General features: G+C 43.4%; 1 protein-coding gene across 4 annotated transcripts in view; it reads right to left on the bottom strand.

Annotated features, from left to right (window-relative positions):
* Positions 1-9,850: 9,850 nt before the first annotated feature.
* CDX1 (caudal type homeobox 1) overlaps positions 9,851-16,407 on the bottom strand; it is a 107,252-nt gene continuing 100,695 nt past the window's right edge. For all 4 annotated transcript variants that reach the window (XM_077266314.1, XM_077266315.1, XM_077266316.1 and 1 more), the window contains one exon: positions 9,851-10,562. In XM_077266314.1, the coding sequence (XP_077122429.1) occupies positions 10,350-10,562 (213 nt within the window). In that variant the 3' untranslated portion in view covers positions 9,851-10,349. The remainder of the gene's footprint in view (positions 10,563-16,407) is intronic.

The raw sequence follows: 16,407 nt of genomic DNA, 5'->3' as shown, positions 1-16,407 counted from the left end.
GCTGCCCGTCATGACAAAATCTCCAAGGTGCAACAGGCAAGTTCAGGCCACTTCTTCATTTTTAAAGATCAAAATGCAAAAGGGTCCAAATTCCTCCTGATGGCATTGATAGTGAGCTCAAGATGCTCCTGTACGATCTTCTCTAGTCGTTCACAATGTGTCAGACTTGTACTCTGTTCCGGGGGGGAAGCATCTGGCAAAATTTACTCTTGTACCATGGATCTAACAGAGTGGCAACCCAGTAGTCAGCACTATTTCTAACCCTAAGAATAAGGTCTAAGTCCATGATGTGTTAGTGGTTGGGGAACACTCAATGTTGATTATTCTGTCCCCTCACACCAATCATGGAGAACAGAGAGGGGATCATTATCCTCTTCATCTCCTGACTGTTGTGCACTCATCACCTCTTCCTCCTCATCCTCCTCAATTTGTTCTTCGATTTCTGCACCTTCATTAACAGTTTGTCTGGTACCATGATCCCCTCTGGATCTCTGTCATCCAATGTCCCATGGCACCCGCATGTGCGACGACATATCCTCCTCCACTTCCACCACCTCCTCTGGGAACTCCACCTCCTCACGCAGACTATTCAAAGTTTGCTCCAGCATGTGATTACCGGAACAGTGATGCTGATGAAGGCATTGTCAGCGCTAACCATCTTAGTAGCCATTTTAAAACTGTGCAGAAGGGTGCAGAGGTCCTTCATCTGTGCCCACTCCGCAAGCGTGAGTTGCACCATATCTGTACTGCATTGGCCCAGGCTATTAAAAAAAAAGACATTCTGCACCAGTGCTCTGCGTTGTTACCACAGTCGCTGCAACATGTGCAGAGTGTATTTCACCGTATCGGAACATCGCAAATCAAACGGTTAACTGATAGGCCAAAAGACCTCTGCAGCTATGCAAGTCGATAGCCTGCAGTGTGCGATTGTCGTAAGTCATCACGCAGCAACCGTGCTTTCTGCAGCAGTGCATCCAATCCGGGATAGTGGAGAAGAAATTGTTGTATCACCAGGTTGAGGACGTAAGCCATGCAAGGCATGTGTGTGAGGTTGCCCCTGCGTATGGCCGCTACCAGGTTTGCACCATTATCACACCCGCCCTTCACTGGCTCCAGGTTCAGTGAAGACAGCCATTGCTCACTTTAACTTGGCCTGGGCAGCTGTCCACAACTCTTGAGCTGTGTGACTACGATCTCCAAGGCATGTTCATTTTAACACTGCCTGATTGCAGTGAGCCCTGGCTGCACAGTACATAGGTGGGTGGGTGTTCTCTCTGCATCTATGCACCGTTTGAATGCGTGTCTCATTAAGGGAGAGGTTGAGGGCACAGGTGGAGTCCCTAAAGGAGGTGGAGGAGCCTGATGAAGCAGTGGAGGAAGTGTTAGATATAGAGGTTTGACCCACAAGCCTTGGGAATTCCAAGACTTGTGGAGCAGCCCCTTGACTGCCTGCCCCCACAGCCACCAGAGTCACTCAGTGCCTAGTCATCAAGATGTAACGCTGCTGCCCATGTTTGCTTGACCAGATGTCAGTGATGAAATGCACCCTGGCAGACAAAGATTTTTTCAAAGACCGGGTGATGTTGTGTGTGACATGCTGGTGTCGTGCAGGCACAACTTTCTTAGAGAAGTAATGGAGACTGGGCAACTGGTACTGGGGACTGGGACGACCATCAAATTTCAGTAACTGTCTGTATCCACTGTTGTGAATTTACTTTTTGCTCCCTCTAGTGGTTACTAGTTTTTTGACTCTGGTTTTTCTGTCATTCCTTTTATCCGCACCTGGGTCGTTAGTTAAGGGTGTTGCTATTTAAGCTCCCTGGACCTTCAGTTCAATGCCTGGCAACGTAGTTATCAGAGCTAGTCTGCTGTGCTCTTGTCTACTGATCCTGGTTCCAGTTATATCAGCTAAGTCCGCTTTTTGCTTTTTGCTATTTTGTTTTGGTTTTGTATTTTTGTCCAGCTTGTTCCAAATATATATCCTGACCTTTGCTGGAAGCTCTAGGGGGCTGGTGTTCTCCCCCCGGACCGTTAGACGGTTCGGGGGTTCTTGAATTTCCAGTGTGGATTTTGATAGGGTTTTTGTTGACCATATAAGTTACCTTTCTTTATTCTGCTATCAGTTAGCGGGCCTCTCTGTGCTAAACCTGGTTCATTTCTGTGTTTGTCATTTCCTCTTACCTCACCGTTATTATTTGTGGGGGGCTTCTATCCAGCTTTGGGGTCCCCTTCTCTGGAGGCAAGAAAGGTCTTTTGTTTTCCTCTACTAGGGGTAGCTAGATTCTCCGGCTGGAGCGTGTCATCTAGAATCAACGTAGGAATGATCCCCGGCTACTTCTAGTGTTGGCGTTAGGAGTAGATATATGGTCAACCCAGCTACCACTGCCCTATGAGCTGGATTTTTGTATTCTGCAGACTTCCACGTTCCTCTGAGACCCTCGCCATTGGGGTCATAACAGTTTGCCAGGCCAGTATTAAATGTTTAATGCATTGCAGAAGAGGGATTATAAGAAAGAAGATTCTGAGTTTTTTTTTGTTTTTTTTTTCTTCTTCCCCTTTACCTCAGAGTGGCTATGCTTGCTGCAGACATGAATGTCCAGACCTTGATTACAAGTGTGGACCAGCTGGCTACTCGTGTGCAGGGCATACAAGACTATGTTATCAGTAATCCTAGGTCAGAACCTAAAATACCGATTCCTGAACTGTTTTCCGGAGACAGGTTTAAGTTTAGGAATTTTGTGAATAATTGTAAATTGTTTTTGTCCCTGAGACCCTGTTCATCTGGAGACTCTGCTCAGCAAGTAAAAATTGTTATTTCGTTCTTACGGGGCGACCCTCAGGATTGGGCTTTTTCGCTGGCGCCAGGAGATCCGGCATTGGCTGATATTAATGCGTTTTTTCTGGCGCTCGGTTTACTTTATGAGGAACCCAATCTTGAGATTCAGGCAGAAAAGGCCTTGCTGGCTATGTCTCAGGGGCAGGACGAGGCTGAAGTGTACTGCCAAAAATTTCGGAAATGGTCCGTGCTGACACATTGGAACGAGTGTGCACTGGCCGCTAATTTTAGAAATGGCCTTTCTGAAGCCATTAAGAATGTTATGGTGGGTTTTCCCATTCCCACAGGTCTGAATGATACTATGGCACTGGCTATTCAAATTGACCGGCGGTTGCGGGAGCGCAAAACCGCAAATTCCCTCATGGTGTTGTCTGAACAGACACCTAATTCGGTGCAATGTGATAGAAAAATCGCAAATTCCCTCATGGTGTTGTCTGAACAGACACCTGATTTAATGCAATGTGATAGAATCCTGACTAGAAATGAGCGGAAAATTCATAGACGCCGGAATGGCTTGTGCTACTACTGTGGTGATTCTACACATATTATCTCAGCATGCTCTAAACGTATAGCTAAGGTTGTTAGTCCTGTCACCGTTGGTAATTTGCAACCTAAATTTATTCTGTCTGTAACTTTGATTTGCTCACTGTCATCTTATCCTGTCATGGCGTTTGTAGATTCAGGTGCTGCCCTGAGTCTTATGGATCTGTCATTTGCTAAGCACTGTGGTTTTACTCTTGAACCATTAGAAAATCCTATTCCTCTTAGGGGTATTGATGCTACGCCATTGGCAGCAAATAAACCGCAGTATTGGACACAGGTTACCATGTGCATGACTCCTGAACACCGCGAGGTGATACGTTTCCTGGTTTTACATAAAATGCATGATTTGGTTGTTTTAGGGCTGCCATGGTTACAGACCCATAATCCAGTCCTGGACTGGAAGGCTATGTCAGTCTCAAGTTGGGGCTGTCGTGGTATTCATGGGGATTCCCTGCCTGTGTCTATTGCTTCTTCTACGCCTTCGGAAGTTCCGGAGTATTTGTCTGATTATCAGGATGTCTTCAGTGAGTCTGAGTCCAGTGCACTGCCTCCTCATAGGGACTGTGACTGTGCTATAGATTTGAACCCAGGCAGTAAATTTCCTAAGGGAAGACTGTTTAATCTGTCGGTACCTGAACATACCGCTATGCGTTCATATATCAAGGAGTCTCTAGAGAAAGGACATATTCGTCCGTCTTCTTCCCCTCTTGGTGCGGGATTCTTTTTTGTGGCAAAAAAGGACGGATCTTTGAGACCTTGTATTGATTATCGGCTTTTAAATAAGATCACTGTCAAATTTCAGTATCCTTTACCGCTGTTGTCTGACTTGTTTGCCCGGATTAAAGGTGCCAAGTGGTTCACCAAGATGGATCTTCGTGGTGCGTACAACCTTGTGCGCATTAAGCAAGGTGATGAATGGAAAACCGCATTCAATACGCCCGAAGGTCATTTTGAGTACTTGGTGATGCCTTTTGGGCTCTCCAATGCGCCTTCAGTTTTTCAGTCCTTTATGCATGACATTTTCCGGAAGTATCTGGATAAATTTTTGATTGTTTATCTGGATAATATTTTGGTTTTTTCTGATAATTGGGATTCGCATGTGGAGCAGGTCAGGTTGGTCTTTAAAATTTTGCGTGAAAATTCTTTGTTTGTCAAGGGCTCAAAGTGTCTCTTTGGTGTACAGAAGGTTCCCTTTTTGGGGTTCATTTTTTCCCCTTCTGCTGTGGAGATGGACCCAGTCAAGGTCCGAGCTATTCTTGATTGGACTCAGCCCTCGTCAGTTAAGAGTCTACAGAAGTTCTTGGGTTTCGCTAACTTCTACCGTCGTTTTATCGCTAATTTTTCTAGCATTGTGAAACCTTTGACGGATATGACCAAGAAGGGCTCCGATGTAGCTAACTGGGCTCCTGCTGCCGTGGAGGCTTTCCAGGAGTTGAAACGCCGGTTTACTTCGGCGCCTGTTTTGTGCCAGCCCGATGTCTCACTTCCCTTTCAGGTTGAGGTGGATGCTTCAGAGATTGGAGCAGGGGCCGTTTTGTCGCAGAGAGGCCCTGGTTGCTCTGTTATGAAACCTTGTGCCTTTTTCTCTAGGAAGTTTTCGCCTGCCGAGCGAAATTATGATGTGGGCAATCGGGAGTTGTTGGCCATGAAATGGGCATTTGAGGAGTGGCGTCATTGGCTCGAGGGTGCTAAGCATCGTGTGGTGGTCTTGACTGATCACAAAAATCTGATGTATCTCGAGTCTGCTAAACGCCTTAATCCGAGACAGGCCCGCTGGTCATTGTTTTTCTCCCGCTTTGATTTTGTTGTCTCGTATTTACCAGGTTCAAAGAATGTGAAGGCCGATGCTCTTTCTAGGAGCTTTGTGCCTGATGCTCCTGGAGTCGCTGATCCTGTTGGTATTCTTAAAGATGGAGTTATCTTGTCAGCTATTTCTCCGGATCTGCGACGTGTGTTGCAGAGATTTCAGGCTGATAGGCCTGAGTCTTGTCCACCTGACAGACTGTTTGTCCCGGATAAGTGGACCAGCAGAGTCATTTCCGAGGTTCATTCCTCGGTGTTGGCAGGTCACCCGGGAATTTTTGGCACCAGAGATCTGGTGGCCAGGTCCTTTTGGTGGCCTTCCTTGTCAAGGGATGTGCGGTCATTTGTGCAGTCCTGTGGGACTTGTGCTCGAGCTAAGCCTTGCTGTTCTCGTGCCAGCGGTTTGCTCTTGCCCTTGCCTGTCCCGAAGAGACCTTGGACACATATCTCCATGGATTTCATTTCTGATCTTCCGCTATCCCAGGGCATGTCCGTTATCTGGGTGATATGTGATCGCTTCTCAAAGATGGTCCATTTGGTTCCTTTGCCTAAGCTGCCTTCCTCTTCCGATCTGGTTCCTGTGTTTTTCCAGAACGTGGTTCGTTTGCACGGCATCCCTGAGAATATTGTGTCAGACAGAGGATCCCAGTTCGTTTCCAGATTCTGGCGATCCTTTTGTAGTAGGATGGGCATTGATTTGTCGTTTTCGTCTGCTTTCCATCCTCAGACTAATGGACAGACGGAGCGAACCAATCAGACTTTGGAGGCTTATTTGAGGTGTTTTGTCTCTGCTGATCAGGACGATTGGGTGACATTCTTGCCGTTGGCTGAGTTTGCCCTTAATAATCGGGCTAGTTCCGCCACCTTGGTTTCGCCTTTTTTCTGCAACTCTGGTTTCCATCCTCGCTTTTCTTCGGGTCATGTGGAGCCTTCTGACTGTCCTGGGGTGGATTCTGTGGTGGATAGGTTGCAGCGGATCTGGAATCATGTGGCGGACAACTTGAAGTTGTCACAGGAGAGGGCTCAGCGCTTTGCCAACCGCCGCCGCGGTGTGGGTCCCCGACTACGCGTTGGGGATTTGGTATGGCTTTCTTCCCGCTTTGTTCCTATGAAGGTCTCCTCTCCCAAATTTAAACCTCGTTTTATTGGGCCTTACAAGATATTGGAAATCCTTAATCCTGTATCTTTTCGTCTGGATCTTCCTGTGTCGTTTGCTATTCACAATGTATTTCATAGGTCCTTGTTGCGGCGGTACATTGTGCCTATAGTTCCTTCTGCTGAGCCTCCTGCTCCGGTGTTGGTTGAGGGCGAGTTGGAGTACGTGGTGGAGAAGATCTTGGATTCTCGCCTCTCCAGGCGGAGGCTTCAGTACCTGGTCAAGTGGAAGGGCTATGGTCAGGAGGATAATTCCTGGGTGGTCGCCTCTGATGTTCATGCGGCCGATTTAGTTCGTGCCTTTCATGCCGCTCATCCTGATCGCCCTGGTGGTCGTGGTGAGGGTTCGGTGACCCCTCACTAAGGGGGGGGGGTACTGTTGTGAATTTACTTTTTGCTCCCTCTAGTGGTTACTAGTTTTTTGACTCTGGTTTTTCTGTCATTCCTTTTATCCGCACCTGGGTCGTTAGTTAAGGGTGTTGCTATTTAAGCTCCCTGGACCTTCAGTTCAATGCCTGGCAACGTAGTTATCAGAGCTAGTCTGCTGTGCTCTTGTCTACTGATCCTGGTTCCAGTTATATCAGCTAAGTCCGCTTTTTGCTTTTTGCTATTTTGTTTTGGTTTTGTATTTTTGTCCAGCTTGTTCCAAATATATATCCTGACCTTTGCTGGAAGCTCTAGGGGGCTGGTGTTCTCCCCCCGGACCGTTAGACGGTTCGGGGGTTCTTGAATTTCCAGTGTGGATTTTGATAGGGTTTTTGTTGACCATATAAGTTACCTTTCTTTATTCTGCTATCAGTTAGCGGGCCTCTCTGTGCTAAACCTGGTTCATTTCTGTGTTTGTCATTTCCTCTTACCTCACCGTTATTATTTGTGGGGGGCTTCTATCCAGCTTTGGGGTCCCCTTCTCTGGAGGCAAGAAAGGTCTTTTGTTTTCCTCTACTAGGGGTAGCTAGATTCTCCGGCTGGAGCGTGTCATCTAGAATCAACGTAGGAATGATCCCCGGCTACTTCTAGTGTTGGCGTTAGGAGTAGATATATGGTCAACCCAGCTACCACTGCCCTATGAGCTGGATTTTTGTATTCTGCAGACTTCCACGTTCCTCTGAGACCCTCGCCATTGGGGTCATAACAATCCACCAGGTGAAAAGGTAGTATTTCCATGGCCAACAAATTGGAGATAGTGGAGTTCAACACAAAACACAAAAATTAACCCAACCATTTCTAGTTTTACTTCAATATGCAGTAGCAAGTAAATGTTTGAGGACCCCTGGTCAAAATTACTGTTATTGTCAACAGTTAAGCAAGTAGAAGATAAAATGATCTCTAAAAGAGCTAAATTTAAACACGACTCATTTCCTTTGTATTTTAGGTAAAAAAAGAAATAAATATATATATATATATATATATATATATATATATATATATATATATATATGTACCTAGTAGCACCCCCTATGTGGCAGTGATGGGTGTTACATGCGAGGGATGCATATAGAAGCATGTTAAGGCTGCTGGAGTGCATTTCAGTCACAGATTTAGCTGTGGTTGCAATGCAGAATAAAGGTAAGTGTGGTCTGGGACAAGCTATTTGCCCAAGGCAGATTTAGGAAAACCGGCATGGGCTTTTATTTTTGGAGCAAACTACAGGATGGTAGTGGGGTGGTTTGCTCCCTCCAGCCGGGTCTTACAAGTGGCCCATGGCCACAGATTCCATTTTAAAACCCTGCAGTAAAAGGTTTGGGTGTGTCAGTATTTGTTTGCAAGTGGCAGAGCAGGTGGCTCTGCAACAGCTGGCTTGTGTGAGGTGACACAGAGCCAAGAGCAGCGAACACCTGGCACCTTTCAGTGTGACACAGTGATGCAGTCGCCCTCAGCAACAGGTCTCGGATGCGAACTGTTTTGACTCCCTGGCTGCAATCCGGAGAATACCATGTGCTGTTCATTTTGTGAGCTTTTGGAAATTAAATACATTTGTTTTGAACTTTTCTGGATCACTGCCTCATTAATACATGGTGTGAACACCGTTGCCCTACTCCCCTTTTGAAAGTTCTTCCAGTTCCATGAGATTCCTGGATCGTTTTGCATGCACTCCTATTTTGAGGTCTAGCCACAGATTTTCAAAGATGTCCAAATCAGGGGACTGTGAGGGCCATTATAAAACCTTCAGCTTGCACCTTTTCAGGTAGTCTATTGTCGATTTGGACTTGTGTTTAAAATGCACTTGTAAAAGCCATAATTTTTACTTCATTTTTTTTACAGATGATGTTATATTTGCATCAAGAATTTGTTAAAATTTTATTGAACCCGCTCTTGCCTCTACCGGTGAAATGTTCCCTGTGCCATTTGCTGCTGCACAGCCCCAAAGCATGCTTGATTCACCCCCCCCCCCATGCTTAATGGTTGGTTTTTCCTGAAATTGTGATGCCTTTTTTTCCACACATACCTTTGATAATTGTGGCTAAAAAGTTCTACTTTAACCTCATGGATCCACAGGACTTGTTTAAAAAAATGCATGAGGTTTGTTTAAATGTTCGTTTGCATACTTCAGACACTTAATTTTATGGTGAGGACACAGGAGAGGTTTTCTTCTGATGACTCTTCCATGTAAGCTATATTTGTGCAGGTGTCTTTGAAGAGTAGAACAATGTACCATAACTCCAGAGTCTGATAAATCTTTCTGAAGGTCTTTTGCAGTCAAGCGGGGATTCTGATTTGCCTCTCTAGCAATCCTAGGAAAGCTCTCATTGAAATTTTGCTTGCTCTTCCAGACATTATCTTGACCTCCACTGTTCCTGTTAACTGCCATTGTCTTAATTACATTTCAAACTGAGGAAACGGATATTTAAAGAAACAGTTTGCCATCTTCTTATAATCTTCTCCTGCTTTGTGGACCTCCACCATTTTAATTTTCAGAGTGCTAGATAGCTTCTTAGAAGAACCCATGGCTGCTGTTTTTTGGCACAACATTAGAGAAGACTGAGTTTTTATAAATCTGGGAAATTTGCATCACATGGTCTTTTCCAACCATGATAGTGAACAAGCCATAACCTTAAGAGGCTAGTTAAAGTCTGAAACCTTTGTCAAAGTTATTAAAACACACAAATCTCCAAGGGTGTCCAAACTTTTGAATTGGCCCATTTTTCTGTTTGTAATTTTTAAAATGTAAAAGATGAAAATACATTTTGTTTTTGCCTAAAATGAAAAAAAAAAAGTATCATCTTTATCTTTAGCCCTTTTAGAGATCATTTCATTTTAACTTGCTTAACTGTTTACAATAACAGTAATTTTTGACCATGTTTGCCCAAACCTTTACATGCCATTGTACTTTTAAAGAAAAATTGTAGTTGGATGGTCAGAACTCAAGGCACATGCCCCACCAGACCAACTTGCTACGTCTTTATAAGAGAACAAAATCGACAATCCTTCAGGGATGAGTGCGTGAGTTAAGTTCTACCTTTGAATAATTTTATTCTATCACTAAAACAAAGACAGAATAAACTTTGTGCAAACTTTTACCTGCATAAAATAGTAACAAGAAATTTAATCAAAGTTAAAAACATACAAATAATGTGTATTATAGACAGTTGGGATGACAATGACCTTAATTTATAGAAAAAGAACAATCAGGTTGTGTGATTTCTATCACATCTTTTCTCTGGCTCTAGAGCAGGAGAAAGTTTTATAAATTTTTACAGTACAAACACTCATTGCAGAAACTAGAAAAAAAATGTACATAATAAAAAAAAATTCCAGCCATAGATTATACGTTCCTTCTTCTTTAAATATACAGTTACACATACATTTTTTAGATATAGTCCAAAAGCAGACAGAGATAGTTGCTGCGTCTTGTTGTGGTGGAACATGTGTTACCAGTTCTTTAAAAAAGCAAAAGGTCCTGGCAACAAAATGTGCGAGACCCAGTTATATGTTTCCCTAGAAGCTTCTTTGTGTGGATCACACTTAGTGATGGGCCTTTTCCATAGTCCTGGTGTCTGAAAGCCTCAAGACTTCAAGAGAGATATTCTTCCTTGATAGTCAGTCCTGTTGGCGATACCATGTTACTGTTACTACTACTGCTACTGCAAATGCCGCCCATCCCTGCGGTGGTCCCAACAGTGGGGGGTGTCGGCGTGGTGGTGGTAGCCTGTTGAGTCTGCTGCTGCATCTTCTTCTTGTTTACTTTTCTTTCTTTTGCCCTTCGATTTTGGAACCAGATTTTTACCTATAGAAAAAAGAAAAACAGGTAGTAAGTACATAAACGGTTCAAGTACAATGCTCACAACAGTGCTCGATAGCCTTAAAGAGATTAAAGATTAATGTAGTGTCTTCTAAAAACTGGTGGTACATTTGGGAATTGATTTTGAGTCGATCTTCAACTTGAAAAGGTCCAACTAGCTCATCTTTAGTCATAACAGCCCATAGCAGTACCCCACCTCTAATTTCATGACATCTGAGTCAAAGAGGCGCTCCATGCCAGTTACCACCCAGCCACGGGACATCTATCTGTTCCATCAAGAATCACTCATCTCTTCATTCCATAGAACTTTTTGAAAAATCTGTCTTCAGATAATTCTCCACCCAGTCTTGATGTTTCATCATTCAAGTTTGATGATGATATGGTCAAAATACTCACTTGCCTAACAATTCTACATGCAGTGTATATATATATATATATATTTTTACCAGGTGTAAATGCCGCTGTTCTCCTGAATCTGGCATACCGTAGTTTGTATTTTGATCCTACCCCTAAAATATGGCCCCTTTTCCTTGTTAGTAAAACTTGTCTTTTTAGCCAAGTGGATGTTGTTCCAAACTCTTCTCTATTGGAGTCTTCTTGATGGCCATGCCCATTTGACTACAAGATTTAGCTTTATATATAAGGATGAATGGGCCATAACTCGGACAAGAAGAGGCACAGAACCAAGAAATAGACAATTCAAGATTAAAGAGAATAGTGGCATGTACACCAGATCTAAAAAATGTTACATATTTATGGCAAGTGACGGTTCCTCTTTAATTTGACCCTGCACTTACTGGTCCCTTATGCTGCAGTCAATCACTTGCCATAGTGATGACCCGCTACAGCCAGTGATTGTCAGAAGCGTCATATGTTCATTATAAGCTAAGTTGCTAAGATGAAGATTTAATGCATTTGTTTACGTTGCATATTACAGTTTTATGGGATCTATAAATCCTCATGCACACTGTGCTTTTTACGCTGCGGTTGACCTGTGGTGCGTTTTTTAAATATGCAACATGTCAATTTTTCCTGTGATAAATATGTTGTCAATGTGACAACCTTTAATATTTTACACCATTCTGACAGGTTTTTTTCTTAATGTTAGTGGCTGAACAGCCTCTTTATTGTTTACTAGCTGAAGAGCCCGGCGTTGCCTGGGCATAGTAAATATCTGTGGTTAGTTATAGCACCTCACTTCTCTTATTTTCCCATCATGCCTCTCATTTTCCCCCTCACATCTTTCATTTTCTCCCTCACATCTCTCATTTTCCCCCTCACTCCTCTTATTTTCCCCCTCACTCCTTTCATTCCCCCCTCACTCCTCTCATTCCCCCTAACACTTGTCATTTTGACCTCACATCTGTCATTTTTCGATCACTCCACTATTTTCCCTCACTCCTCTCATTTTGCACTCATACCTTTTCATTTTCACCTCACACCTCATTTTCACCTCACACCTCTCATTTTCACCTCACACCTCTCATTTTCCCCTCAGTATATACATGCTTGTCATCTCCCTTATATACTGTATAGTATATACCTGTGTGTCATCTCCTCCTGTATATTGTATATACCTATGTGTCATCTCCTCCTGTGTATAGTATATATCTGTGTGTCAACTCTTCTGTATATAGTATATACCTGTATGTCATCTCCTGTATATAGTATATGCCTGTATTTCATCTCCCCTGCATATAGTATATACCTGCTGTATGTCACCGCCTCCTGTATATACTTAGGTGTCATCTCCTCTTTTATATAGTATATACCTGTATGTCATCTCCTCCTGTATATAGTATATACCTATGTCATCTCCTCCTGTATGTAGTATATACCTGTATGTCATCTCCTCCTGTATATTGTATATACCTGTGTGTCATCTCCTCCTGTATATTGTATATACCTATGTGTCATCTCCTCCTGTGTATAGTATATACCTGTATGTCAACTCTTCTGTATATAGTATATACCTGTATGTCATCTCCTGTATATAGTATATGCCTGTATGTCATCTCCCCTGCATATAGTATATACCTGCTGTATGTCACCTCCTCCTGTATATACTTAGGTGGCATCTCCTCTTTTATATAGTATATACCTGTATGTCATCTCCTCCTGTATATAGTATATACCTATGTCATCTCCTCCTGTATGTAGTATATACCTGTATGTCATCTCCTCCTGTATATAGTATATACCTGTATGTCATCTCCTCCTCTATATAGTATATACCTGTAAGTCATCTCCTCCTGTATATAGTATATACCTGTGTGTCATCTGCTCCTGTATATAGTATATACCTGTGTGTCATCTCCTCCTTTATATAGTATGTACCTGTATGTCAGCTCCTCCTGTATATAGTGTATACGTGTGTCATCTCCTCCTGTATTAGATCACGTTCACACGTTATTTGCTCAGTATTTTTACCTCAGTATTTGTAAGCTAAATTGGCAGCCTGATAAATCCCCAGCCAACAGGAAGCCCTCCCCCCTGGCGGTATATATTAGCTCACGCATACACATAATAGACAGGTCATGTGACTGACAGTTGCCGTATTTCCTATATGGTACATTTGTGGTACGTTTTGAGTATGTGCAAGTTTTGTGTGAGGCAACTTTTGCAACTTTTGTGCATGTGGCAATTTTTCCACGTGTGCAAGTTTTGTGTGTGGCGAGTTTTCCATGAGGTGAGTTTTGCGTGAGCCTAGTTTTGCATGTGGCACATTTTGCACGTGGCGAGTTTTGAGCGGCGACTTTTGTGTTTCGACTTTTATGTAGCGAGGTTGGTGTATGTGTGGTGAAATGTGCGCTGAGGGTGGTATATGTGTTCAAGCACGTGGTAGTGTGTGGCGCATTTTGTGTGTGTGTTCATATCCCCGTGTGTGGTTAGTATCCCATGTCGGGGCCCCACCTTAGTAACTGTACAATATATACTCTTTGGCACCATCGCTCTCACTCTTTAAGTCCCCCTTGTTCACATCTGGCAGCTGTCAATTCACCTCCAACACTTTTCCTTTCACTTTTTCCCCATTATGTAGATAGGGGCAAAATTGTTTGGTGAATTGGAAAGCGCGGGGTTAAAATTTCACCTCACAACATAGCCTATGACGCTCTTGGGGTCTAGACGTGTGACTGTGCAAAATTTTGTGGCTGTAGCTGTGACAGTGCAGATGCCAATCCCGGACATACACACATACACACACACATTCAGCTTTATATATTAGATAAAGTATAATCTTGCAATGTAATGAGTTTCCAGATAATCATAGCAAGCTCTGGATATCCTCAAGAATGGAACTACTTCTGGACCGCTGACTTTAAACTTCTGGGCAGACCAAGTTCTGTTCTGCATCATAGAGCAACTGCATGAGATTCCAGAAGTGTGGGAGAAGAGAGTCAGCTGTCAGACACAGCCGAGTTTCCCATAGAGAAGGCAGAGATTGTTTATTACTGTTTCTGCCTTCTTGATTGTTGTATACACAGCGCTAAAGATGCTCTGTGTACAAAGTAATTGGAAGTGCTAACAACATTTTCATCTCTTGGCCCAATGGTCACATGATCACAGAGTATAGGGCGGGAACAGGAGCTGCTGGGTCCTATGTCACCCAGTCAGCTCTGCTATGCAGGCAGGAGGCTACATTTCCACTGTACCCAGTCCCCTCATTCAGAGGAGCACAGCCCACCAGAAGCGACCGCCATTCTTAACTGTATCAGTGTAAACAGCTCGATGATGTGGTTAGACTCTGTGGTAAACATGGCCTGAAGCCTACAAACCAGCAGGGTAATGCAATAGATGAGTGTTGGGCAGGGGGAAGAGCAATGTGATGAGGTTATTGTGCCAGGACTCTGACATTCTATGCATGCCCCGATGTGATGACATCAGTGTTTTGGTCCACCCATGCCTTGCTGCTGTCTGCTGCCTGGACTTGCCTGGATTTAGGATTAGGTGAATATATGATGTTTATTTTTTATTTTGATAGTACGTCTAGAGACAATGGGGGCATCATTCAATGGGGTGACTAATGTGAGGGCATCATACAATGTGAGGACTATTGAGGGGGCATCATACAGTGTGAGGACATTATACTGTGTATAGAAGAGCTATAGGGGTCATTACACTGTATAGGGTAGCTACTGGGGCGATCATACTGAGTATAGAGGAGCTGTGGATCCGTCATACTGTGTATAGGCGAGCTGTGAGCCCATGATACTGTGTATAGGTAAGTTTTGGGCCCATCATATTGTATAGTATAGGGGAGCTGTGGGTCAATCACATTGTGTATAAAGGAGCTGAGTGCCCATCAAGTTGTGTATAAGGGAGATGGGCCCATTGTACACTGCATAAGGGAGCTGTGGGGGTATCACACTTGTGTAAGGGAGATATAAATGAATCACTCTTTGTATAGAGGAGCTGTAGGGGCATTTTACAGTATATGGAGGAGTTGTATGGTATGTGGGGGACACAGGGGAAATTAACTTACATGGGGACTCAAGGAACATTATTATTATACATGGGGGGACTCAGGGAACTTTATTAAATTTACTAAATATTAAATAGGCACTTAAGAAGCATTGTTGTTATAGGGGTAGTCAGTTAGGGCATTGTGACTGTCAAAGGTGCACACAGGAGACATTATTACTTTCTAGAATGTGAGCACTAATTTCTATGGCACTTGCACAGGGCATTAATATTTTCTCTTAGAAACACAGGAAAAAAGGAGTTACCGGCACTGAATCCCTGGCTGGGAGCAGCTGAAATTCGCCTTATCCGCCTGTCAGCAAATTACAATCAGCTATTGGACTATAGGTGCATACCAATAGAAAACATGAAAGGTTGCAATGTCCGAAGTAGAAAAAATAGGTTGCATTCACCACCTGGTTAAAAATTCCCTTTATTCAAACATGGAACAACAGCTTTGGCGGGAGAATAGTGGAGGACTTCTTGGAACAACGACCGTTTCACAATAACTCCGCTTCAACAGGTTTCGAAACCGGTTGAAGGGCAGTTAGAGTGAAACACCCATTGTTCCAAGAAGTCCTCCACTATCCTCCCACCGAAGCTGCTGTTGTTCCATGTTTTAATAAAGGGAATTTTTAACCTATTTTTTCTACTTCGGACATTAATATTTTCTCGGTGGCAATTTTACCATCTAGAATGTACAAAGTAGCCATTTTACTTTGTAAGGGGCACAGTGGTGGATATTATTATGTTGGGCATTAAGAGGAGCATTGTTTTTATGTTACACAGCAGGTCTACTTATAGGGGCACATATGGCAGAAGAGGCTCACTTTTGGTGTGAGAGGAGGATGAGGAGTTTGTGCAAGTTGAAAATAGATGAGGACAGTGCTGAAAATACGAGAAGGCAAATGTCACCAAAAAATTGGGATGACTCCATCAGAATCCATGACTGTACTGTAATCTCTTTGTGTTTTACAGCACTGGTATCTACCGCTATATGGTCACCGTATGGCAGTAATATTGATGTTGGTCTTTGCATCGACATTTATTTTCAGAAACAGCCTGGTTCCTCTTTACCAGTCTCACCTGTGCAAAAGTAAGGAAATCCAGGAAATCTTGAAACATGATCTGTTCGAGAACTGTGAGGACTGGAGTTTGCAAAACAGTGCCCTATTCCCACGATGTGTATGCTCCACTTTATTTGTGATCAGGGTTACCTGGTTAGGAGCCCATTCAGATGTTTTGCCACCATCCTGAAGGATACCCCTACCTACACCTCTGTCTGGTAACAGTATACCATGCAGTGTTTCACAATATTTATTTTATCAAAACTTTCTTATGAATCCATGAGAAAAAAAGAGTGTAGATC

The sequence above is a fragment of the Ranitomeya variabilis genome, chromosome 5, assembly GCF_051348905.1.
Source record: "Ranitomeya variabilis isolate aRanVar5 chromosome 5, aRanVar5.hap1, whole genome shotgun sequence".
NCBI classification, from domain to species: domain Eukaryota; kingdom Metazoa; phylum Chordata; class Amphibia; order Anura; family Dendrobatidae; genus Ranitomeya; species Ranitomeya variabilis.
This window is presented reverse-complemented; position numbering and strand designations above follow the sequence as displayed.